The sequence below is a fragment of the Sylvia atricapilla genome, chromosome Z, assembly GCF_009819655.1.
Source record: "Sylvia atricapilla isolate bSylAtr1 chromosome Z, bSylAtr1.pri, whole genome shotgun sequence".
In the NCBI taxonomy this organism is placed as follows: domain Eukaryota; kingdom Metazoa; phylum Chordata; class Aves; order Passeriformes; family Sylviidae; genus Sylvia; species Sylvia atricapilla.
Window position 1 is genome coordinate 77,786,553 of NC_089174.1, and position 27,443 is coordinate 77,813,995.

Genomic DNA, 27,443 nt, shown 5'->3' on the forward strand with positions numbered 1-27,443 from the left:
TTTGATTGGTCCCAAGGGCTTTTATTTTTTCTTTATCAGCTAGTCAACACTGAATAAAGTATACCAGGGTGTAAGTACAAAAGTCAGCAAGTATGAAAAAAGTAATCCTCTGGATTTAAAATTACAGTGACAAAGAAACACAGAGAACAGTGGAAACTTATTTCTGAAATACCTTGTTCTAACAGAACTGTATCTTAAATCCAGTTGTGATAAATCCAACAATGTCCAAATCTGTAGATAACGTCTCTGAATGCAGTGCCTGAACATCAATTTTATATTCACCCATAATTTAAATTCAGCCTTCATCATCACTGCTGCTCCATGCGTCTTCATATGCTGGATTTAAATGTTGTTGAGGCAGAGACTAGAGAAAATAAAAATTCTCAGTGTTTTGCTTAATTAAAAATACTATAATCAAATAAGGGCAAAGCTAAATGAACTTTTTAAATTACTACATGAAGACAAGCTATTCTATCTTTCATGACTACTGGATTATTCTTAATTACTTTTTTAGACATTTTGCTGATTATAGACATGAAAAATTACGAAAAGAAATAGTACTGTATTTAATTCTGATTTCAGCATAAAGTATCTGGAGGACTGACTGGAAGCATTACAAGTGTTTGGTACAAAATGTAACAGATGTTACAACTGTGTTTATTTTGTGCCACTGTTTTAATTTAGGTCATAGTATCCTCAGTCCATTATAACTTAGCACTACAGTGTCAGGAAGCAGTCCTGGCCTCTATCCACATCCAAGAAATATTTCTCACCTCAGCACCAATAGGGTCCAACTAAAGGGTTGTGTAGCTATGCAGTGCACTGAATCACAGTGACTTAGGGTACATTTTTTTTTCTTGTTTACTTCTATTCTGTGTTCGGATTCTGGTCATACAAGTACCCAAATGCCTATTCTAGCACCTGAGAGGGAGCAGAAATTAGTAGCCTGTGGACAATTGAACAGCTTCTTACAGAGACAGGGCTCATCTACAGCATTTGCAAACAGCAGCTGTAGCTTAACAGATTTCAAAACAATGGCATATATTACATACTGCCACTGTGTCAAATTTAAAGGAACAGTTCTAATCAGAGTTAAGTAAATAATCTTGCTGTGAGTTTGTTTCTGTTTTTCAGATTAAGAAAAACACAATTCATCCACATCAAAGTTTTCACAGCAAAGACGTTAATTTCAGGTCAACATATTTTGGGTTTAGGGCATCAAATCTTTGGAACTATATTTTTCTTCTCTGCTTAAGTGTAGGATAGTTTTGAAATAAAAAAACTTACAAAAGGTAAATGTTATGCAATTATGCATCTTATCATTTCCCAATCCAAAATGGAACAATGCTGGAATTTTTAGAAGTGGAATTTTCATATGATATTGGCCATAACATTAATACACCCTCATTTTTCAACATTAGTACAGTTCACCAGACTCTGTGAATGGCTTCAGTTCCTTAACACATAGTCCTTTTCCCACTCAGGTTGTTCACTGAAATATTTCTTGCCCAAGAGGGAGAGAAAGTACTCTACTGGAAAACAATCTTACATATGGTGATCCCTGCAATCACCCTGAATGTCTTGCCTGGGGCAAAAAATTATACTTATTTAGAAACGCCTTTATTATATTTTCACATCAAAAATATTTGTGTCTGAAGTGTGGTATCCCTAATTTTACTGCTTAATACACAGTATATTCTTAAACAATTTAAAATACAATCTAGCACCTCTACAATTCCAAAACAGGACAAACTGCAAAAAACACTCTGGAAATTAAAGCAGCAGAATTTGAAAGACCCATAGGCAAATGACATGAACTACTCTAAATTTGGAGGAAGCTAGTAGCCCACAAGAAATTTGATTATGTCTTCTCAAAACCTTACAAGAATTAAAAGATTGCACAGTAATGATAAGCGATTCTCCTCTTAATGAGGAATTATTTAAAATGCTGACAGTGAATACTTCAACAACATATTTCATACTGAATTCCCACACAACTTGTCCAAGTGTAACAGCCATAAAATAAAATACAGTTTAAACTCAAAAATTCACTACCTTTTCAGAAATATCATCAGGAACTGCCTCTCGTGGAGCTGGTATCCATGCAAGGATATTGCAGTCTTTGCTACCACTATAAAGTTCCTGTAAAAAAACAAGCAAAAGTTAGTTTCACACAAATTTACTGAATAGTGACATAGGTACCATATGGGGCAGGAAAAAAGGTAGAGAATATTATTTAAAAACAAAGGCAGATAGTAAATTTCTAATTTATATTATAATCTGGATAAGTAGTATTTTATAATATACCAAAATGAAATAAGTATGTTTTTACATTTTTTCCAAGATTCCTCACCAAAACACAAAAACCCATATTGAAATGAACTTTATTGCTTAAATCCATTTTTCTTCTTCTTCTTCCTTGTCTCTTGTCTCCTGAAAATACACCTATTTTAACAGCTAGAAACCTTAAAAGATTGTTCATGGAGAAGTAAAAAAACCCAAAAACCCCAAAAAAACCCCCCAAAACCAAAACAAAAACAAAACCCCAAAACAAACAAACAAACAAACAAAAGGCATATAAACCAAAGAAAGGCAAATATTTTATTATAATTAAAATCCAGGAATGCACTCAGAAGAATCCAGAATCTAGTATGGAGCAAAGAAGTATTAAGTGAATGTAGTTTCAGTATGCCTAGGGAAGGAAAAGAACAGAATACAGTGTGAGGCTTGTACCCTGTTGGGAAGGCATAGATCAGAAAGACCAATTTATTACTTTCAACATAAAAAACTCTATTTATTATGGTAATGACTAAGGACTGAGATCCCATTGCACAAGGCACCCTGCAACACATGGCAACAAAAAGTCCTTACACCAAATAGCTGTGAGTCAAATATGCCTTAATTTTCTTAGTTCTGTACTAAAGGCAATACAGACTTCTCTGTCACTTTAAGATAAGAGAATTTTGCTGTTGAGAAATACTAACACCATCTTTGCAGTAAATTTTTTACCTGTAACACTTGCATTTTCCAAAATGCTAGTTAAATGAACAGGTATGAAGATATTGATGGCGTATTCTCATACGCCTTCAATATTGAATTATATTCCTGCCTATTATATGTGATGTCTGACCACACTTGAGTATTGTCATATATTTAAACGGCCTGAGGGAGACATATAAAGGGGTTTTTTTGTGGTATTCAGGCTGACAGTATGAAAGCCTTGCTTTAAGTACAATGGCTTTTATACTTAAACTAGCAACTGTGCATATGTGCAGTTACAAGTACACTGATTCAGTGTAAGCTCAATACATTACCACATATCTGTCTTTGCAGGAAGTTTCCTATATAATTTATATATAATTAGAACTGCGTGAATTATGTTGACATTTGGTTTAGAAGCTTAATGCTCAATTCCTATAAACATTTTTGTAGGTAATCTTATCAAGCGAGCTGCCATACTTTTAAAAAACTGGTCCTATGCATGGAGTTGTTCATGTATAAAAAATATTCAAGATTAGAGTTTACAATTTTAAGAGAGATAACCATCCTACTTACCTCACTTAAAAGAAGATATATTACACCAAAGTATAGGTCAAAATCTACTTTATTCTGTCAGTTGTACTGTACTTGGGCCTTCTGTCTTTGATAGAATATAGAATATCACTAAGAACTTTAGAAGATCTTTCCATGGCAAAGTATCTCCTAATGAGAAATGTCACAGTGACATCAGCATACTTCCATTTAATTCTTCTTACCACTTGTCTCACTTTCTGATCCTGGTATGGCAAGATCTTCAATTAATACCCACTGCATTAAGCAATACTTGCAATTAATTGTTACTATCTAAACTGGTGACTCACACCATAGGTCAGTCAAAAGAAGACCTAGTGACCTTTATGTAGAATAATGGTACAATACGAGACAGAAATATATTGCACTACAAACATGCTCTATGCATGTTTATAGTAAAATACATGGAAAGACTGCAAATAAAACCTGATTTAACTTTCAGTTAACTTTATGTAATAGCCTGCAACTGGATTTGCCAAATATTTTTGCAGATATCACTAGAATTTCTTTAACAGTATGAACAGCTATAATTTAATTCAAAATTGCTTCCTGTTGCATACCTACTGTTTTATGACGTTATTCATGCATGATGATATACAGTACTGCTTTTTCTGAAAGGGAAACGTAGGTCTTGTTTGTTTACTTAAATCATTCTAAGCAGATAATATGGCACATTGGTATCTATTGTGTTAGATCCAACTGTAAACATCATCTAAGATATTGCACAATGAAGATTTTCTCTTCCACACCACCCTTGAAATTACTGACCTCCTATTAAATTAATGCTTCTTATTAAAGGGCCAGATTCTGCAGTTCTTATTACTCAAGCAGTCTAACATCTTATTAACTTTACTGAGATATTTACGTAAGAACAGTATAGGCAAACTTTACTGAGATATTTACGTAAGAACAGTACAGGCAAACAATAATATAGTGGATTTTATGGCTCTGTTCCTAGGATTAGAAAAGGCATACATTAACATACATTAACTAAAGCTCACACCATTCTCTGGAGATAGCTCCATATTGTACCTCAATCATAAAACATATATTCCACACAAACACGCTAATTAATTTGGATAAGAACAGATAAAGACTAGTATAATTGAATTTCACATAGCTAGCTGCTTGGTTATCAGTGATCACATTTGATTATACGGTTCCAAGCAAACAGAACACACTTCACATCTCAAATACATAATTGGCGCAAAGTTTAAGTTCCTTCTTAGAGCCTATTCTAGTCATGAGGTGACACAAAGACAGCAATTAAAATACAGTTAATGAACAGAGAGAACTTGAGGGACTGCCAGCAATCAATATCAGTAAGAAATTCTGAACACAGTTAAAAATAGTGATAAAAATCTAAGGACCAGATTTGAGGATGGGTAGGACACAAACCAGGGTTAAAGACAGCAGAAAAAGTTTAGAAGACTGTTAACATGAACACTCTTAACAATGATAGAGGATACTAGATGGAAATGGACAAAACTACAGAAAAGTTGTAGACCTTGTTTCCCACTAACACAGTATACTAAAGTCCAGTAAGTGCTAACAAGTAACAAAAAAGTTACAAAGCCATCTGCTACACACTTCACCAATGCACACATAGCTTACATCAGAGAGACTGAGAAGAACCATCAAGGAAAACTTCCAGCTTGCTTACGTTATTTATCTTTTGATATGTATTTAAAAATTCCAAAGCTAAAAGACAGCTAATATACAATTCAGAAAGAAAGAAAAAAATAAAAAAGCAGAATAATATCAACAAGGATGAACTGACATTTTTTTAATCCTAAATATGACAATGGAAAAGATTATTAAATGATTCAGTTACTGTAGAGTTAAAATATACGTATATAAATATCACTCAGTAGAGTTTGTAATAGAGCAGGTTTTGTTAAGCAAAATTGATTTTACTTATAACTAGTAACAAAATAAAAATACGCAGCTCTGAATAACTGCAGCATGTTGATTTAATAGTGCTTGAGAGAGTAAAATAGAAGAGATGACTATAAATTTTATAAACAACCTTACATTCTCAGGAATTTACTGTCAAAATCATAACTCCTATAGGAATTACAGGAAGACTGATGAATGCACTTAATTGTCTCAAGATAGGATAAGATGCTTGCAAGTACATGTGTGAACACTGAAAATAACAGTACCACTTCTTTTGGTGCTGACATCCTGATTACAGTGTGTTGACTTGGCACGGCCTGGTTTTTTGGTAATAGGGGAGGGCCACAGGGGTTGCTTTTGTGAGAAGCTGCTAGAAGCTTCGACCATGTCTGACAGAGCCAATCTCTAATGTCTCTGAACATGGACATGCTGCTGGCCCAATTGGAAAGGTTGGTAACACCTAACACATGATGGCGTGTTTAAGAAGAAAATCAAAACAGTCCACGGGCAGTTTTTTCCTGGGGTGGTGAGGCACCATGGACACCACCATCTCGGTGCTGCCTGCGGCCTCTCTTTGCCTGGCTGACCCCCCAGCCAGCCGTGCTGTGGGCAGGGAAGGCAGGGGCAGCAGCAGCTTCTCCTTCCCGGCGCCCGTGAGGAGCAGAGTTAAACCGCGCCAGCGCCGCCGCGGCTGCCGTGGGGACACACATGGGGACAGCAACCATGGCCAGCGACTCCCCAGCAAGGAACCCAGACCAGATCAATCCCTCAGCACTGCAGGATGCTGCAGCAATCTCTGAATTAGTGGAACCTGTTGGCAATGGCGCCCATGAGCAACAGCTTTTCTTCTAGTCAGAGAGGAGGAAGTGAGGACATGTAAAGAGCATGGTGACAGCAAGGTCAATGGAAAAGAAGGGGAGAAGCTGCTCCAGGCCCCACAGCCAAGGTTCCTCTGCAGGCCATGGTGAGGGCCATGGTGAAACAGGCTGTCCCCCTGTAATGCATGAAGTCCATGAGGATGCAGAGATCCACTTGCAGCCTGTGGGAAAAGTGCTCACACCAGAGCAGGTTGATGCCTGAGGGGGCCGTGATATAAGGAGAGACCCGAATAGAAAGAGAAGTCCCCTGCTTCCAGAGACAGACACAGGGCCTTTCCTTCCAAAGTAGAGAGCCTGTCCTTAGAGGACTGCACCCCATGGATGAGTGACTCACACCACACCACACCGGTTTTTGAGAAAACTGTTTGTCTGTGGGAGGGACCCCATGGCACGGCAGAGAAAAGACTCCTGTCCCTGAGTGGACAGAGGATGATCACAGGGTGTGGGGATTTGGTCAGTTCATCACCCATCTCCCTGTGCTGTCAGTGGGAAGGAGGAAGGGGCTGAGGGGAAAAAAGTTGTTTTAAAGGCTTATTTTACTCCTCATTATCCTCCTCTGACTCTGTTAATAATAAATTTACCTTATACCTTTAAATTTGAACCTGTTTTGCCCTTAGAATGTTTTTCTCCCAATTCTTATCTCAACTTACAAGCCCTTTGTTAATTCTTTTCTTCCCTCTCCTTTGCCCAACTGTAGCAGGTGAGGGTAAGTGAATGACTCTTGTGGGTGTCTGGAGTTTGGCCAGTGACAAACCATGACATATAGCAATGTTGTTTCTCAGACTAACTATTTAATACAACTGAAAGCAAAGCATTTACAAAAAAAGAAAATCCAGTCACATTTCTACAATACAGAACTGAACTCTGGAAAAGGGCGCTTCTGAAAAAGAACCAGCAGTCACATCAGATAAGCAAATTAAGTTGTTGACATCTCAAAACTTGTAAATGCAGTGACTGATGTAGTACTTGTGTGCATATGCACATATGAGTGATCCTTCACCACGGATCTTAAACACCAAGGTAAAGACACCACACATAAAGCATATTTTGCAGAGGCCTAATTAGCCTCACCTCTTCAGTTTATCAAAAAGAACACCAAAGAGGACTTTATATAAACACACTAGAAGATTTATTGGGAAACTATTGTTGAAAAGACAAAAAGCTTTTCAAGAATATTATGGAAAAATATGCTTTAACCACAATGTGAATATTGCAATAGATGTATCTCATTGACTATAACTATCAGAACTGCCTTCCAGGTCTAGCAAGGCTTATTAGCTTGGGATCTACCATGTGTCCATAATTTTCAGTGAAGTCTATCTCAGTGATACAGTCTCAGTAATTCAGTCAAAGCTACTGCACTCAAAGCAGAAGCTACCAGAACCATTCTATGATGCATTGTATGAGAGGTCATGAAAAAGTATCTACATGCCCCTTCTGCCTCAAATATTTCTACCTGATACTTAGAAACAACAGGCACAGAAGAAGGAATTGGAACATGAAGTATGATTCTTAACAAATGAGGGCAACTATGTAATGGCCTGAAAATCCACACTCTCATCCATTGTGCTCTTTGCGCAATACATGCCATATGAACAATCTGCTCTAAAGTATCTCACAACAAATTAACCTTTGTTACCCTTAACTAATTTATTACAAGAGAAAAATACACCAGAGGGGGATAGGAAAAGAAAAAAAGGCAAAGAAGAAGAAAATCTGTCAGTACCATGAGCCCCTGTAATGCTATGGTAATTCTCAGCTAAAATGTTCTCTGATTAATTTAAGAATCTTGTAATGTTGTCAACACTTTATCCAAAGTGTAACTACAAGCATTTGAGCAAGATCACCTTAGCAAAGTACTTGAGGGCTTTCTCAGTACTCACAGAAGTACTAACGCAATTCACACTCTTTCTTACTGTAATTAGTCTCAGGTATCTCTGAGAAAGACAACTCCTCTTCAGTTTTACAGAAAACAAAAGCCTTCACGCATATTCTTTATGCCACACAAGCCAAAAACTTACCAAAGGTATACTGACAAGTTACATATATGAGACAAAATAAGGAGTGTGAGAAACCTAATCCAGAAAATGTCATTCCAAAAACTTGACTAAACTTTTCCTGGATGACACGTAAACCACAGTACTTATTTTTATGATCTTTGATTAAAGCATACACCTGAAAAGTGAATGTTTTTATAGTGCAAATGACATGTCAATCTGCATAAATATTCCTGTTTGTCTGGAATATTTGCTTATATTTTACTTACCTGAAAATGAGGCTGAAATACACAGCAGTTGACAGTACTATAATGCCCTCTAAGCATAGTTATCAGCTCTCCTGTGAAAACTGTATAAACAGCAATGGTACTTCCATATGGAACAAAGGCAAACTCTGGATTACAGCCACAAGAGATGGCAAATTTGAGTCCTTTCCTACTTTCATTACAGACTTTCCCATAGTTCACCTGCAAAATGGAAGATCACATAGATTACACAGTCAGCTACTAAACCCACTGGAAATTATATGAAAAGATCAATTTTACTTTATGTTTAATACTCAATAAAATTAATTTTGGGTTATGCTAATAGCTCTTAATATTTCAAACTACAGATGTCTATCGAGAATTATTTTTATGTTCAATGAAGTTTACTCTTCTTAATGTAATTTTTAAGAAAGGGAAATAAAGAAATGCCAAAAAATTGCCAATCCACACTAAGAAATATTATTTGCACAGCCTCTTGCATGCCAGACCTGCATCAAGCATCTAAACCCTCATGGAAATTAGATATCTTTCAGGAATTACCACCTGTCGTGGTTTAGGAATGACATTTTCCAATTCAGTAGTCCTGCTATAATAACCACTTGCTCACCTGCCTCAGATTCAAAGCACAAAGGGCAAAGATCATGGGTTGAGATAAGAACAATTTACTGGAAATAGCAATAAAAAACTCAACAGTAACAGCATCAATATTAGTAACAAAAGGAATGAGACAGGGAAATCATTTACAAGTTCAACAAAAGAATACTGCACCATTTTCTCCCAGAATAGCTTTGATAGAAAAAATTTCTAAGACCTTACTGATGAGGTGTAAAGGGAAGCCTTAGAAATTAAAATAGCATAAAAGCACCTTATTAACAGTTGTATTTATGTCTCAAACTACAGAACAACCAAAAAATCTGTGATCCAGCTGGTAATAGGAGAGTGAACAAACTGTATTATCTACTTTGGTGGTGGTGGTTTGAAGACAGAAAGATGTTTGTGTATGAGGTGCTGAGAACATGTTGGCATATATAGGTAGCATAGAGAGTAGTCTTTTTTATTCAAATATCTATAAGAATATTTTTTGCTCTGTTCTGAAACTAAGCAGCAGAACTAAAAGATTTCTGAGGTATAGCAAAACTTTCTTTCTTTCCTGATAGCAATGACAGACCATAATTACAGCTGACTCAAATTCCATGGACACTGACTTACCTAGTCATGTTCTTCTTTCAAAATAAACAGGGAAAACAATTTTCTTTACTGAACAGAAAATTAAAACAAGAACCTTGAGCAGAAAAAAATCCACAAGCCATTGAAAGGACTGGAATAGCAGTAGAGGTTTAACACATTTCCTGCCCCTCATTCCTGTTGTGCGACTACAACACAAATCTGGAAGGATGGATGAATAGATACTTTAAAAATTGCCATGCAATTGCACAGGAGATATTCCACAGAAACAGAAAGAGAGCTGCAAGAAAGCCAGGCAACCAGTGAAACTCTGAAACTCTCAGGTATGGCCAACTGCTCTTTGGCACCTTATAGTTTGAAAAAACCCAAAACTTTTTACCAACAGTCACTGCTTATTGAAGTTTTTATTACTGTATGAAATATTCATAGCTATACTCTTAAATTCATGAACTTCGAGGTACCATATTGAATCTTTAAGTAGATCCAGGCTTCTTCATACTCTTTTTCCTTATAGTAAGTAGAAGAATGCTGGAAAAAATCTTTACACCAAATCTTCTAGTGATGAAATTGAGCAGCTATACCTTTTACAAAAATGAATTCCAAGTTTTACTGACAACTGCAGAAATTATAAATCTCTTAAAATTAAGTGAAAGTAAAAACCCAACTGAAGTCCCTTGAAAACTTACTAAGGTGTTTTCTCCAGTGGAGCTGTTCCAGAGTCGCATCCGATCATCTGTACCAATGGTTAGCAGGTGAAGTCCATCACTTGTATAGCATAAACCATTAACTCTCCCATTGTGAGCAGTGTTTGCTGCCAGGAAAAACAGCTGTCTCAGGTTTCTAGAGAAGAATTACTACTTTTGTATACATTTTTACTTCCATGTGGAGCACAGGAAGTGGTGTTTAAATGGTAACCTCCAGTTAAAAATAATTTAATTTTTTGTTTATAAAAGCATCTGGCCAGCTAACAGCACCAGCAGTGCTCCTCAGGGTGAGATTCAAGGGCCAGTTCTGTTCAATCTGTCATCCAGTTGTTGATACCCCCAGCCTGTCAGTGTTCAAGAGGAATTTGGGCAATGCCCTTAACAACATACTGTAGCTTTTGGTCAGCTCTGAAGCACTCAGGATAAGGTGCCCCCATATTATACTGCAGTATCTAATTCAGACATACCTTTTAGGTAGAAGTGTGAACTGCTTTCTAAAGATTTTATTAGAAAATAATTATTACTTGCTATTGGTTTAGCTCATATACATTTCACTAAATTAAATACCCTAGCCTATACAATTGATATTAAATAACCAAAAAATCATCTTGAACCTGTCAGACCAAAAAAAAGTTGAAAAGAAACATGTTGTGATTGAACAAGTCAACATGTTACTCAAAGAAATGCATTAAATGGCACTAGTTATCTTTGGAATTACATCGAATTTTGTTTTTCATTAAACAATATTTCTCTTTCTTTGACCATTCAATTCTCTCTTTCTTTAGAGTGGCTTTCTTTAGAATATTTTCCTCTCAATAATTTCTTGAATTTCAATCAATATTATATATTTATAGTGGCTAATCTACAGCATAAATGAATTCTTCCACTCACAAAAGAGGTAACAGAATTTTCCTTTTTAGAGGAAAGCCATTTAGAACAGACACACTGCTGTTGTTAAGGGAATCCCTCTAAACAAGGTCACAAACAACAAACACTGACTCTATAACAGAAGTAACTGAACAAAGCTGACTGACCTCTGTTATGTACTAAGTAACAACTGGATTATCACTACTGTCCTTGATGCTCTTAGAATTCAAAACATTAATGAAATATAAGAATGATTCTAGTTACACATGAATTTCCACCAGTTATATTTTTTATTACCTGCCTCAGAAGATGCATTGGACTTTTCCCCATTGTGCTGATCAAGTGTACTCAGACATCCAGAAGCTCTCCTCACATCCCATAATTTTACTCTGCCATCAGCACTAAGATAGACAGATTTGCATAAATTAGAGAAATTGAGCACACCATGGTTCAGGAACTGTCTTTGGTAAACCCACCTGGCACTCACCTGGATCCAGCAACTATTCTGAACCACTCATCGTGTGGGCACACTCAAGTCAACAGAATTCCATTAAAAATATTTTAACACAAACTTCAGACTTTCATTTACACGTATTAATAACTTTAGCTGGTACACTATCAGGACCTAAGAGTGAACCTTTAGGACCTAAGAGTGAACTTGTCTCTTTGATCACAACGTAACACCCCTGCATACATACAAAGCCTGGGAATAAACTTGCTAATTCTTCTGTTGATTAAACTGTAGCTACAGACTCCAGCATTGTTTATAACAGTGGTCTGAAATTTGGGCTTTTGTTATCACAGATCTATTGTATGACTGGTACAGAAATTGTCTACAAGCAAACAATTTTTCATCTGCTACAACAAGACAAACAGCAACAAAAAACCCAGAAACAAACAAGCAAACAAACATCTAAACAACACACTATTAAAACATTTTCCAACTTTGATGAGCTTTTCAGAAACCAAAGGTTTGCAAATCTGGTAACTTCACTAAACTTTATATAACAGCCATTCCTAAACTTATCAAATATCTATTCATCTCCGAATAAAAAAAAAAAAAAAAAAAAAAAAAAAAAGACATGGCATCTACAAAGCGAGAGGAGAAACATAACACTATAATCAAAAGTGAACACATACAAAAGTTATAGAAAAGCCAAGAGGATTTTTTACATTAACAATGAATGGACAGAAAACAACAGGAATATCAACATACAATCAATATTCACTGAATTACTGTAGCTTGAAAAGTTACATCAGCTAAGCTACCCAAGCTATTCTCTTTGATATGATTACCAGAATGGTAATTTGAGCTAGACATGTACTTTATTACAACATGGATTAGCAATGCACACACTAATAAACAGCAAAAAGTAAGTATCTCCTTAATATTCTACCATTTTCCTATACCAGTAGTTACAGTCAGTGTTTCAACGCTCTGCACAAACTTGCTATAAAATTAGCATGACTTGTACAGCCCTTCAGGTTTCATTTTTCTAGGGAAAAGCTATAAAATCGTGACTAGGTAAAAGTCAATTAATCAAATTAACTCCAGAAGTGCATTTGAATTGAAATAAATTTGCATAAAGAATATGTAAAATTTTTACTGACCAATATTCCAGTGCATTGAACGATTCAGCAACATCCCTACCTTCCTGTTGCCAAAATATATTCATGACGTGGGGACCAAGACACTGCCAATACTTCTTGTCTGTGACCTAAGGATTACAAGAAAAAGTTTATTATACACAACATTTTATGCAAATAACTGAAAGTAAAAGCAAATATTTAGTTGCACAGGAGTCACCAAGCCAAAATAATAATTGGAATTGTAACATCAATTTAAATTTTGTGAAACTATATTATTTTGGGGCAGAAGTTAATTCTCTTTCTTGTTCTTCCTTGAGTGGGATTGCAGTAGGCAAAAAGGATACATACAGAACTACATGTCTATAATTTTTGATAACAAAGATGGTTTTACCTATGAAAAACAGCTCAGTCACAGCTTTTTGTGTAGCACTGGTATTCTCATACATGGAAGGAACTTTCTATTTATTTTTCTTCAAATCCTTTAATAATGTTCAACATAAACTATATCTACTCTATACACTTACAATTAAAACTTTACTCATTTTATTCTCTAAGAATTTGTGCTAATTTTGCAGTATTTTTCCCTTAACTTAAGGAAAAGGTATCAAGGAAGCTTGTGCTGAGCACAAGTCCTGAGAGTAGCATCTGAGGGAGCTTGAGCTGTTTAGTCTGGAGAAAAGGAGATTTGAGAGGACCTTATTGCTCTCTAAAACCACCTGAAAAAAGCTGTAGCCAGGTGGGTGTCAGTCTCCCAAGCAACATACAACAGGAGAGTGTTGCTGTTAGGGACATGAAAGAACAAGCAGGCCGCAGCAGGTCAAGCAGGAAAGCTCTCTCTTTCTTTCTCTGACTTCATCTTATATATACTTCGACAAGCAGGCCAAAGATTGGCTACACAGGTAGCCAGCTCTTCCACCTCATTGCTGAACATCACCATTAATCATCTTTCTCCTCTCAGAGGAGAAACATGTAAACAAAGAGATAAATTCTAAAAATATACATGGTTTACTTGAAGCTGCATGAGAACAAATGCAAACAGTGAAAAGCAGGCAAACTTGAGGCAACAGGAGAGAGAGTGACCTCCAGTTGTACCAATGGAGGTTTTGATTGACTATTAGGAATAATTCCCATACTTTCCAAACAAAATTCTGGCTGGAACAGGTTGCCCAGGGCAGTGGTTGAGTCATTACTGATGGGGATATGCAAAAGATGTATAGATGTGGCACTTAGAGACATACATAATTCAGTGATGGATCTGGCAGTGCTGGGTTACAGCTGGACTCAATGATCTCAAAAGTCCTTTACATATATATATATATATATGTATGTATGTATGTATGTGTGTGTATATATATATATGTATGTATGTATGTGTGTATATATATATATACGTATGTGTATATATACACACACACACATATATATATATACACACACATTTATATTTATATATGGGGGATTGTTTTTGTTTGTTTATTTTGATACACACATGCGCACACACACACATTAAAAAACTTGGAAAGTTATATTAAATAGATACAGACAATGGGAAAGATAAGATGTCCTAAATGGAAAGACTGCAACCATGCTTCACATCATAATGGAAACATATTGTTGAAAAATAAACCAAATCATACAATACATTTTTGCTAATGCAGTTTAGAGGTGGGGTGAACCACCTTGATCCTAGTGCATCTTCTAGTAGGTGCTTTTCCATTACTTGAATTAATCAAAGCACTCTAATGACCAGGATAATAGTAAAAACCTCCAAGATACAGGTACTATAGGATACACTTAGAAGGGTCAGAGCAGATAGATTTATTTGGATTCATTAATTAAACTACAGCCATGCATATATCTCCATTTCATCTCTTAGAGTTAGCCTATGTGAAAACATTCATATATATGGTCAAGACACTACTGACTGCTTCAGTTCTGCAAAGAATTTTACTTCATTATGCTAAATCAATAACACATTCTCCTTCCACTTATTCCTCCAATATTGCACTTGAGGTAACAGGCTGTTACAGGCTGCATACAAAGACACAACAGAGCTTGTGCCTGGAAAGCATTAACTCATGTGTCAAAATTAAGAAGCCTTGATGAAACTAAGCAGGATCTTTAGAGAACTGTTTTTGTCACTGCCATCTCTGGAGCTCTTGGTTCTAGAAACAGAACATTGAGGGGCCTGTTTTAGCCAATCCAGTTCACAGAAGTTTGACAGCCTAAGCTCTTCATCACAAAAAAAATCACCTAGGCTCCTTTGACTTAGGTGGCCAATGAAGAAATAAAGATGCACATTGCTGTGTCTGACTTAATGTTTCTCTACAGTTTGAAGCATGAAGAATTGCCTTGTAATTGCCTTCTCTTAAGCATGTGTACATATGTTAACAGAAAAGTACACATTAGAAAAATCCACCAAAGGCAAATTCTCATTCAGTGCCAAAAGTAATGGATTATGGAAATCGTGGAACAATAAAATCTTAACTGATTTAGGAAAATGCAAAGGATTTAGTAACCTCCTTTTATAGAAAGCTTGTTCTACAGAAATCAGAAACTTCGAAACAAATCCATTCAAACACCTCCATGGGATATTTTGTTAAAAGCAGTGAAGTTTTCTTTTTGTTTTGGTAGGGGGTTTCTTTTCTGGGGTGTAGGGGGGAGTTTCTGTTGTTTTACTTGGTCTTTTTTTTTAAAGACCAAGTAAAACACACCTCTTGACTACTCCATAACCCCTCAAACCAATGACTACATTTAATAATAAATAGTAATCCGTATTAATTAGACCATGAAAATGCCCAAACATCTGTAGTAACTGCTCACTGATTAATGTTTGTACTCTGAAATTCATTAGCTTTAGAAAAACACCCAGAAGAACCTTTTGCCACTGTGTAACTTTCACAACCAGCTATAAATAAATTAGTCATGTTACTGACAAAGAATACATTGTATACAGTATTTCTTTACAGGACTTGTTTTTACTCAAAGTAGTTATTGTTTAACATTTATGTTACAGACTAAGAAGTACCCTGTAGAATGTGAGAACTGGATCCAGACTTCAAGTCACAGAGCTGTACTTTGGGGCTTTTGGTACCAACTGTAACAAGAGAAACAAAGACAGCTAAAAAAACCCCAGCATTTGAGAGAACAACAACAAAAAAATCTTAGCAATGACAAAAAAAAACAGAAGAAAAATGCTAGCTGCGTAACTGCTCATTCAGTCAGAGCAATGCTTCTATTAATAGATTTACATTTTTAGTTGAAACTAATTTACCATGTAATAAACAAAATTTAGAAACTGGGGATAAACAGGACCATACTTGGGAAACCTAAAAATACCTCCTCAAACATCATTTCGCTAAACATAGTTAAATTTTGTAATGTAAGCAATACACAGATCTATTTACAAAATTTACTATATTTGGATCTAATAACCTTTAAATGATAACTTATGCAATGAAAGAATCTAATTATAGCAAAGAATTCCATCAGTCAGGAGAACTGATTGATGCATTATTTCAGAAGAACAAATACAATACTCTCATTGACATCATCTAACTAACGGATAGCATTTTATTGTACCAGCAAACTTAAATCTTATGAAGACTTGATTTATGTAAAAATAAGATAGAGTAGGGGGAAAACTCCAACTGAAATATCACTTGCTTATTATTATAAACCTTATCTATCCATGTATCTGTATCTATGTGTATCTGTTTCTTAAAAATAGAAACATACCTGCTATTAAACAATGCTTTGTAGCAACTGGAGACATGTGATGGCTATAGACTGTTCCCTCAAAGTGAAATATATCTGCAGGCTGATAATAAAAACATTAAATTAATTACAATGCAAGTATATTAGCAGAATGTAAATGCTCACCATTCTTTTTCAAGTAACAGCTACAAGTAAGACTAATACAAATATTACTATTTAAATAGTAATGATAACTCTCCTGGTTAAAAGCCAGATCACACAAACATCACAGAGTAAGCCTGTTGCCAACAGTACAACACCAGAGCTCAGAGATGAACCAAAAGACAGACCAAGAGAAAAGACAGACCAAATGGAAATTATTACAGTTATCAAAAAATAATAAAGCTAGTAAGTAAACAAAAAGGTTATCATATGGAAATAGAATCAACAGGAAGAAGGCACTTAAGACAAAGTTTAAAGCTCCTTTTCATTCATGAATATTACATTATTTTCAATTCCGAAAAAAAATAGAACACTTCCATATTATCTGTCTATTATCTGTCTTACAAGTGTTTGAAACTAATGGAACATATTTACTTTAATATTTACTTCAATAAGTACAATTGCTTCCACGGAAACTGCTTTTGTTGTCTCATTCTAAAATAAAGTATATGAAAAATCTCTCAAAACTGAGCTGTCTGTAATTTCAAAAACACCATTTAGTCCAAGAACAGGTAATTCAATAACCTTCATGAGTACACTGTGTTTTTCAAGGGATACTCACAGAACTAACTACCTGGAAACTTACTTGTTTATAGAAGATATAGCAACTGCTAACATAACTTTTTATCTATATATATATGTGTGTGTGTATATATATATATATAAAAAGCTAAAAAATTGTCTCCTATTACGTCCATAGGATAACAGACCTATTTTCAAAAAGATTCTTTCACTATCTATGAAACAGCAATCAAATAGTACTAATGTAAATTCCTGTTCCCTATGAATATTTACATATCAATGATACTAGAATTCAGTGTAAATGTTCATAGGGAACAGGACAAACCGCAGGCATGAATTCACAGTTCAACACAAGATGCAAGGATTAGTGAGTCAAAACAATACAAATTCCTAAACAATCTGTTTACCTTATTAATGTCAGTTACATTGGTTAGAGTATTTTTAATAGTTTCTCTCATTCCCTACCGAATTTTAGAAGTGGTGTCTACAGTGCTTACAACAGCAGAATTTTGGACCTGGATTCTGCATGCCAAGACCACCAGCCCTCAAAGCACTAGCTATTACATGCTGGTTATTAAAAATAATCACTCTGCTGTACACTGCCACTAGACTCCACAATCCCAAGAATGAACTGCAGACTAGACCTTGCTGGACAAGTTTACCCAGCAAAAATTCAACTAGCTGTACTCCTATCCACAGCAAAAGCAGAAAGGAACTGTCTCAAGGATTCCAAGCTCTCCTACAGTTTAGACATTCAAGTCTTAAGAAACAGGCAGAAATGTACACCAAGGTGCACACAAATGCCAGGACTAGATCACCCTGCTGCTGCACCCATAGTTCTAACAGGTGGCTGGTTTTCATCCTCAGGATGCATAGTCCTGTCCACCTCTGCAAGAACTTCAGATATGCAATAAATAACATGTACACAAAGAGGGTTGCAATCTGTAGAAACTCTCTTACTTGTAAAGTATTTGTATCCCATATTTTCAAGGTTTTATCAAATGAGCTCGATGTAAACATGCCAGTGTCATGAGGATACCACTGGACTGTCTCCACACTGAATTTATGTACATGAGGATGACTCCTAAAATCAAGGAAAATATTTCAACTGGTTAGAATTTCGATAATAATTTTGTAGTTGTCTTGGTATTTGATGACAAGTTGAAAACAAACATTTTTCTTAATTTGTCCTGAGGTTTTCAAGAAGAACTATATTTCTGCTGGCTTAATTTTCATTCAACTAACACTCATTACTTGGAATAGCCTTCATTTCAAGAAACTGCAGACAAAAATATAGTAGCTGTAGCATATCTCAAAACACTCATAAAGCATAAAAAATGTCCTTTGAAATGTTTGAGTTGCAATGTTTACAGATCTCATGCTCAATGTGATGGCCTAACACTAGAAACCATTTATGCTTCTTAAAAATGGATCCACTGAAAAATACAATCACATACACAGTACAAAAAAATTCATTAGCATTAGTGAATAATTACACCTATATAGTTATTGGCAATCCCTGTCTGACAAAGTCACCGAAGAGCAGTAAGCTAAGTTACTCAGAGTCATTTATATTTGCATTTAGAAATGAAATAGGAAGAACAACAAGAAACTTTCAACTGAACTGTGGATAATTAGAGTCTGCAATATAATTAATAACTATCTGTGGCCGAAAGAACCAACAGCAGAGCCAATCTTGACAACTCCAGGATACAGACTCAACTGACCAGGCTCTGAATAATATGTCATTCAAATACCTGATAAACAACACTTATCTGAGCTGCATTCACATGGATCCAGCTACAGGGGCCCAAAATCAACTGTTCGCTCACTCCACCCTCTGAAACAGGACGAGGAAGAGCATTCCAATGGTCAAAGTGTGAAAAGTTGTGGATTAAGATAATGGCATAGACTCTGACTTACTAAGGAACAAAACTAGTCACAATAAATAGTGACTTAATTTAACTGAAACACCTTCTGTGATCTTTCCCTTTGGCTTTGGGAACTAATCAATGATTTCAAATACATATATTACCCCAGTGGGAGAAATCTAATGAAAAAGACCATCAACTGATCACAGGTGCTCTCAGCATAGTCCAAACCAATGTTTCTTTAGCTCTTACTTCTATCCAAGCTCAGCTATGGATGCACTGATGACAGCTACAATCAACAGGGAAGGCGAAGAAACGATTGCTCATTGAAATTGGAGAGGTAATTTGGGATAATACAACTGAATTTCAAAGAAATTCTAGTTCTGCTGGTATTTAGTCGATTTTACCTATGATCCCTTCAGCAGAACTGCCACAGCTTTTGTGTTAACAATACACAGTGCTTCACTATATGATATATACCCAGTCATTGCATTAGGATTAAACCACATAAGACTACACTCATCCTCTAGAGCATAGAGCATAGGCCTGAAAAGATGGAAATAAATGGGAGACTGCTGACGCCAACATGTGCGTTGCATGAGAGCAATGAGGATACATTTGTGAACGTAACACCATCGAAACCCAAGGCATTTGTTGTGACACCAAGCAAAATATTTCTCATTTTGAGATTCATCCTAATGAAAACTTGGAAACTGTGTATATTGGTAAATGATGTACTTTTATGAGACCCTCTTGTAATTTTGTATTTGTGGATAACATTACTGTAGACACAAGTAATCACTCTCATATTTGTGCTGTAAATTTGTCAACACTATGAAATGCAATTTTAGTTATTCAGCTCCTATTGTATTCTATTAAACTATTAAAATCTAATTATACTCTGATTCAAGATTGCAGCTGACTCCCATGGGTATGAACCTCATGCTGATAAAGAAATTCTTGCAGCATGAAGACCTGAGCTGCTTGCTCAAAACAAACCACAAAAAAATGGATAACCGACTTTTTTGTTTTTTGTTTACTGTCCATCATGATGTGGAAGAAATAAATCACATGATGAATGGAGTAGGTGAAAAAAGTGGTGGGACACCCTTTTTGGATGGTCAGTAACACCCACCCGAATTCTTGACAAAGTGCTTCACCCTGTTGTCATTTTGTTGATGGTAACTCTTTTGCTTTTTGTTTTAATAATTGTATTATATTGTTTTAATAATTATATTGTATAAGGTTTGGATAATTATGTAACAATTAGCCTATTGGCTACCCTCACTAATACCAGATAACCACACACTAGAAATGTATTAGATCATCTGCACTGTATAAAAGCGTGAAACATTCTCAAATTCTATTTGGATATTGTGAAACTTGAGTGACCAGTCATGGGTGGATTTATGTGAAAAGATGGCTGGGGGTAACATTAGAGGAAATTAAGAAGTTATATTCACATCCTAACAGAAGTTATAATGATACGGGAATTATAAGGTGAACTGCAATTGCTTATTTTGGATGCAATGTGGTGAGCATGACTGAAACCCATTCCACAGTGATCCCCCTTACAAACAGCCTGCAGCCTCAAGCACCTACTAAGGCAGACAAAACGAGGGGTGGAGCCGAGACACCATGGCCAGGCACTGTTGAAATCCATGCAGGGAGGGGTACTTTCTATCTGATAAATCACACACCACCTGTCCACCAAGGGAGACAGAAGATATCTTGCTGTTGAACCAGCAGCTGTGGTGAAATAGCTCTCCTTGGATGAACTTGGTTCATTATCATCTAATTGTAATACTAACACAGACGTCCATTCCAAAGTTCAGAATCACAGAATATTCTCAGTTGGAAGGCAGACACAAGGATCATCATGTCCAACTCTTAAGTAAATGGCCCATATGGGAACCAAACCCACAACCAAGCATGGGAGAGATCTTGGATTTGTGCTGACCAGCATTGGTAACATAGAGACGCTTTTGTTACTGCTGAGCAGGGCTTACCGAAAGGCAAGGCCTTTTCTGCTTTACTGACATGCTGGTGAAAGGGCTAGGAGTGTCTGGGAGGCTGGGAGGAGACACAGCCAGGACAGTTGACCCCAGCTGAACAAAGAGATATTCCAGACCACATAATACCAAGTTCAGTATACAAAGATGGGGGCAAGAAGGAAGGAGGAGGAGACACATTTGGAATGATAGCATTTGTCTTCCCGAGTAACATGTGTGATGTGGCCCTGCTTTCTTGGAGATGGTTGAAGCAGTGAATTAATTCCTTGGTCTGCTCGTGTTCGTAGCTTTTGCTTTTTCCGTATTAAACTATCTCAGCCCAGGAGTTTTCTAGCTTTTACCCTTCTGCTTCTCTCCCTGATCCCACTGGTAGGGGAGTGAGCAAGCACCTGTGCAGAACTTGGTTGCTGGCTGGAGTTAAACCATGGGAAGCTAAAAATTCTTAGTACCTGCAGAGCCAGGAAATCAAGCCTGACTCACAGTGAGCTTACTCCTGGAGTGGCACTTCTAAGCACTGTGCAGAAAAATCTAAACCCATGGAACTAATTATTCAGGTACAATAACTGTAAGTGCACAACACTGGACTGTAATCAACTCTGCACAAGAACAATAAATTATCCCATAATCCACAGGGCTAAGGAATGAACTAGCAAATTCTCGAGTAGTTCTGCAGGAATGATCTTTGACCTGGCTAAGCTTAGTAGTGGCTACATGCCATTCAGCCTAGTTTCATGTCTCAGGATGTACATTATTCCCAGTTCATTCCATATGAAGTATTTTCATCCATTACTCAAAATATCCTGGCCTTTTCTACCAAAGACAAATAAAGAAGTTATTCTATGGATAATATGTCACTGTCATTCATTCTTCCTAGACATGTTTTGAGTAGTAGAGACTACATTAAAGATAAGCATTATCTGCATATTATCTAGAAACTGGTACAATTTGGTTAACTCTTAATTGGCAGTTTTTGTCATGGGCCAGCAGCATGAATCATATGAAACCAGGTAAAGCTCTCTGTGCTGACTCTCAGGAAAACAGGGCAAGTTTTTTTTCCAATATTTCAATATATTTCAATATTTGCAATAGTAGCCCCATGATCTAGATGAGAAACATGAGAATTACAGCCTACCATCAGCAATTCTCTCCTTTTGTCGCTCTATACTACTGGATCAACAGCAAGCCCAGTTCAGGGTGTATTCAGAAACAGCTTTAGAGAGCCTCTAGCAGGAGCTTACTCTTTAAGCAACTTTGAGACCAGACCGGTGCTCTGCCCTGCAAACCTGGAAGACAGGTAAACTTTCATAACATGTCAGTACTATATCTTTCAAAGATAGGAGGTAGACTGTCAGAGGGCAAGCGTTTCTGAAGTATAAATTAATTTATTAAGTCAGGAACGCTGAATAATATTCCAAATATCTGAAGATAAATATAAACTGTAGCTAATTAGTTACAGCAAGTATTTAAAACATATTAGGAAGCTTCATGAATACTATGAATAAATAATGGTCAAGAAACCTACTCAGTTTATTTAGCCAGTAATAATCATAACCCTGTCACTTAGAGCGATGCCACACAGAATCCAGTTCTACCAACAAAATGTATGCCTTAAATGGTAAGAAATAAAAGATGCATCTATGCAAATTAACACTAACTCAAGAAACAGACAACTAACTGACCATCCTCCTAAACAGAATCTTCAAGGATGCAATCTTTCTACTGACCTAACTGAAGTTAATGACGTCCTGATTTTAGCACAGATTTGACAGCTTTTACGTTGTGCCTTCTTGGCATGAATTGCTTCAATTTGCTGCATCTGCCCCAGAACTAATTTTGAGATTTGGGGATGTATAGTCAAGATATGATCTTAACTACAATTTATAATAATTTTGTGCAAGAATCCCAGCCATTAACACTTGTCCTATTAGTTATGCTCTATTTGTCTTTTCTTTCTTATCATCCAAGATATTGTTAAGGCCCTCTATTATTACAAATGTTTTCTGTTCTTGTATACCTGACTCATGAAGATGCTGACTTTCAGACTTCAAACAATTTGTAGACGGGAAAAAAAAAAGGGGGGGAAATGCAGCTACCAATCTTTTACAAAGCAGAGTATCTCTTACTGTGAGTCTTAGGTGAAGTTATAACCTACTAGACAAGCCTATTATCCAAATAAAGGAAAAAACAGCTACTGCTAGAACACTTGATGTCTGTAATGGAAAAATTTGTATTGCCTGCAGGGACAGCCTGATAAATCAATAAAGGCTTTGACTCTTTATAAAGATTACACACAGCACAGTAGTTCTTTAGAAAAATACATCCCATGTTTTCAGTAACACATCTTCATTCAAACATGTTCTTAAGAAGTTATGTAAAAATCACTTCTCTACCTGCTGAACACCTGATGAACTAAAAATAGGTACTAGTAAAGCTGAAATGAGAGAGGGGAAATAAAACAAACAACTGCAAATAGATATTAGATTTTTTTCCAAACAGATTAAAGAGATTATGCAATTAATTGCATAATAATCCTGCCTACAAGTATATTTACACAAATATATGTATTATGTCTATTTGGGGAATACAGGGATTATTTCTACAGCAGTACCAAAACTTCTTTCTCAGCTACTGGCATAGAGGCACCAAATTTCAACATGAAATAAGAAAACTCACAGGTGAGAAATCATCTGTTAGAGGAAGGTTTGAGTTTTTTTTTTCCTCGTCTTCTTTTTCTAGTGTTAAAATACGAGGTTAGAGTACTAGGTCCGACTTCTCTTTGTGCTGTCTACAGCAACATAAGACTGTCTAACTTTAGTTTTCATATGAGTACAATTGATATCCTTCATTTTAACTTTTGAAACTGCTATAGATTTGCTCAAACAATACCAGAGTCACTGTACATATATCGTAACTTCTAGAGCAGACAAATCAAAAAGAAACAATTACCTCCTGCTATTACCCTACATGGATTTTTGGCAGTATTTTCTACAGTCTTTTTATCCTAGAAATTAGAGCAGACATTAATTTGCAAGGTTAATTACAGCCACACAACAGCTATATCATGTACTTTTGAAAGACTTTTGGAGTACTTACCTTCCAACAGAAAAAAGTGCTTTACATGTATAACTTGGTTTCCTGCTCAGGTTTTCAAGGTCATAAAGTACAATAACACCATCCGATCCACCAGATAACATGCTGAAAGTGTTAATAAACACAAAAGTTAAAACATTTAAAATCTCAATATAATAGTGTTCAACAAGACAGCAAATCCATAGTACCAAAACACAGTGGACTACTTATGTACATTTTTACCAACGAAAGTATATACTTACTATCTTCCTTCAATAGGTTCAATATCAAGGGTGTTGATACCACTTCCATGTATTCTTTCCACATCTCTATCTTTATTTAATTCCAAACTTAGAACCCTACCCACAAAAAAAGGAAGAGAGATGAACAATAAGAACAGAATTATTAAATGTTACGATGTAGCTCTGAACAGCTGAAACCTAGTTTCATGCTTCTTCACTGCATTTAACTCATCCTTGCCATTTTTTTGCTAAACTACACAATACAGAGACAGAAATAAGTCTTGTGAAGTTGGCAGAATAAATATTTTGTTGCTTGGAAGGCAAGAGAGAAATACCTACATAAAATGGGCTCAAAGAAAAAGCAAAACTGCATTTGGGGTAAACATATTAAACAAAAATTGGATTGTAATTTGAAAACACTATGAAAAAGTGTAATTAAGAAGGTTGTAATCACAACAAATATTAGCTACTTTGTAGCTTCGTCATGTAGTATACTTTCAGGCTTCATCCTGCTTGGAACTATGGACACCTAGTGGACAAAGTAATTTAGTTTATCAAGTTTACAGTGTTTCCTTTAATGAAAGGAAGTATATATGCTACATTTTCTGCAATAGTAAACAAAAGCTAGGCTACCCCCCAGTGATAAAGCTTCCAAGACAACCTTTTCTGACCTGAAATTCTTAAATCACATTTTTAAATACATTAATATTGCACAGCCCAAAAAGAGATATTATGCTTTGTTAAATCATACTGCCTGAAATAAAATTCAGCCTTACAAAATTATCAGAGCTTCCTACAGCACCAGTTTTGTACAAACCACAACAAAAATGCAACTAAGGAGGTAACTGAAAAGCTGTGAGGCAGAGTGCCCCTACTCAGCTTCAGCTCAAGTGGCAAAAAATCTTGATGTTGAGAACCTTAGACAGCTACAGGCAGGTCACCAACATCAGTCTGTAGACATAAAATCAGCAAATCATTTAAGTTCTCTTAAACTGTATGAAATATAATTACACAAGAATTCACCTAAAATAAGAATTCTGACATATACAAGATACCCAATTTAAAACCTTTGAGCTCCAGAAGGAATTTTAGGAACCAAGAAATCCTCCTGTGGAAACATGTTAAAACATATGACTTCAAAATGTAGCTATAATAAAATCCACTAAAGAAAAAAAAAAAAAAATCTGTTAAGTCAAAATTAAAAAGTTTAGGAAAGGAAATGCTAAGCAGATAATTGTCCAAATAAGGTTAAGTCTGCCCAGTGTATTACTGTTCTTAACACTGAATGCTACATGAGTGCTGAGCGTACAGAGGGACGTAACTGTGTTGTCAAAATGCAGCCAGAAAGAAGTTTCCTGAGCTACCAAAATTCATTTCAAGTTTAAATATTTGTTTTGCAATGATACAGCGTCATAAAGCAAAAAATCACCAACATAGATCCAGAAGTTGGGTAATTAACTGAACGAAAGTAGGCTTTATTTGATTTATCTTGAAATACATCCGCAAAGTAGATTCTCTGATACTGAACAAATACCACATCATAACCTTTAACAGGAACATTAACAATCCGTCTATGCTTCCACCACTTCCCAAGAAACTAAGAATACTCCTTAATCTAACTCTTCTTCTACCTGCCCAAAGGCCGGGTTTGCCAAAAGCAAGGACCAGCAGCTGCCGGGTACATGAGCATCCCTAACAGCTGTTTCCTCTCAAGCGGAGCACCGCCGCAGGCAGCCCGAACCGCGGCAGGAACCGCGCCCACAGCAAGGGCAGTAACTCCGAGGTGCGGGGAGGGAGGCACAGCTTATTGCGCTGCGCACAGCCCGCCCAGGGCTGAGTGCACACACCCCAGGGCCGCTGGCCCACTCACGCCACCGCAGCCCCGCGGGGCACTCCGAGACGAGGCGGGTGGGCGCGCAGCTCCCCCGCGCACACGGCCCTCACCCTGCCCCGGGCCGCCCCAGCGCGGGCCGGACAAGCGAGGCTCCGCGGCAGGGCGGAGCCAGGGGCTGCCGCTCCGGAGCCTCCCCGCGCAGAGCCACCCGCCCCGGCCCCGGTACCTCCGGGTGCGCTCGGCGCGGCGCAACCGCGCGGGATCGTCCAGCCCGGCCTGGCGGGCAGCCATGAGCCCCAACATGGCGGGAGCGCCCGGCCCGCTCCGCGCCGCGCCGCCATCTTGTGGCGGGCGGCGCCAATGGGCAGCGGCGTTGCTGGCGCGCCCGGCGCCCATAGGCGGGATCGGGCCGGGCAGGGCGGCGCTGCGCTGCGCCGGGCGCCGGGGCCGGGCCGTGCTGGGCGCTCCGTGCGCCCGGGTCGGTGTGCCCGTGTTCCTACCCCGCTGTCCGTGGGCGGCCTTGCTGTCGGGATCCCGGCATGAGCCGCGCCTGGCAGGCTCTCCGCGCGCTGCGGCTGCGGCTCATGGGGCCTGCCAAGGAGCTGGTGGGCACCGACCAGTTCGGCAACAAGTACTACCGGGTGCCCAAGCACGAGAGCCGCGCAGGTACGCTCCGGGGCCGCGGCGGCGGCTGCAGGCGGGCGCGGGGCGAGCGCTGCCCTGCGGCCCTGAGGAGCGCTGCCCTGCGGCCCCGCGCAGCTCCTCACCCGCCCGCCGCTGTCCGCTGGACGGCGGCTGATAAAGAAAGAAATGATGGTGGCTGAACAGTAACGGGAAGGAAAGTGCCGCGCATCGGGAAACACGTGCGGGTTTCTGGTGCTCTAATGCCGGAAACACCGTAAAGCCACTCGCTGGAGGGTTTCAAAGCGCAGCCTGTGCTGCTAGATAGGTAGGCAGCGATTATCTGCTCTTCTTGGTAATTCGGAGCGCTTCTGCGTAAGCTTTAGAAAGCTGGAGTC

General features: G+C 37.5%; 2 protein-coding genes across 2 annotated transcripts in view; one reads left to right on the forward strand and one right to left on the reverse strand.

Moving 5' to 3' along the window:
- ERCC8 (ERCC excision repair 8, CSA ubiquitin ligase complex subunit) lies at positions 1 to 26,932 on the reverse strand. The gene is made up of 12 exons (XM_066339914.1): positions 26,651 to 26,932; positions 24,612 to 24,707; positions 24,373 to 24,474; positions 18,357 to 18,480; positions 16,695 to 16,776; positions 15,985 to 16,053; positions 13,018 to 13,084; positions 11,664 to 11,767; positions 10,482 to 10,606; positions 8,614 to 8,811; positions 2,056 to 2,142; positions 1 to 364 (listed from the first exon to the last, which is right to left on the reverse strand). Exons 1-12 carry the CDS (start codon positions 26,818 to 26,820, stop codon positions 296 to 298), a joined length of 1,293 nt encoding a protein of 430 aa, XP_066196011.1. The 5' UTR covers positions 26,821 to 26,932; the 3' UTR covers positions 1 to 295.
- NDUFAF2 (NADH:ubiquinone oxidoreductase complex assembly factor 2) overlaps positions 26,841 to 27,443 on the forward strand; it is a 61,482-nt gene continuing 60,879 nt past the window's right edge. Inside the window, exon 1 of the mRNA XM_066339917.1 lies at positions 26,841 to 27,090. Within this exon, the coding sequence (XP_066196014.1) occupies positions 26,964 to 27,090 (127 nt within the window). The 5' untranslated portion in view covers positions 26,841 to 26,963. The remainder of the gene's footprint in view (positions 27,091 to 27,443) is intronic.

Coding starts and splice junctions, on each gene's coding strand:
- ERCC8 (XM_066339914.1), bottom strand. CDS start 26,820: ATGGGCGCCGGGCGCGCCAGCAACGCCGCTGCCCATTGGCGCCGCCCG. Junction 11,768..13,017: donor TATATTTTGGCAACAGGAAG/GTAGGGATGTTG, acceptor TGTCTATCTTAG/TGCTGATGGCAGAGTAAAAT. Junction 10,607..11,663: donor CAATGCATCTTCTGAGGCAG/GTAATAAAAAAT, acceptor TTTTCCTGGCAG/CAAACACTGCTCACAATGGG.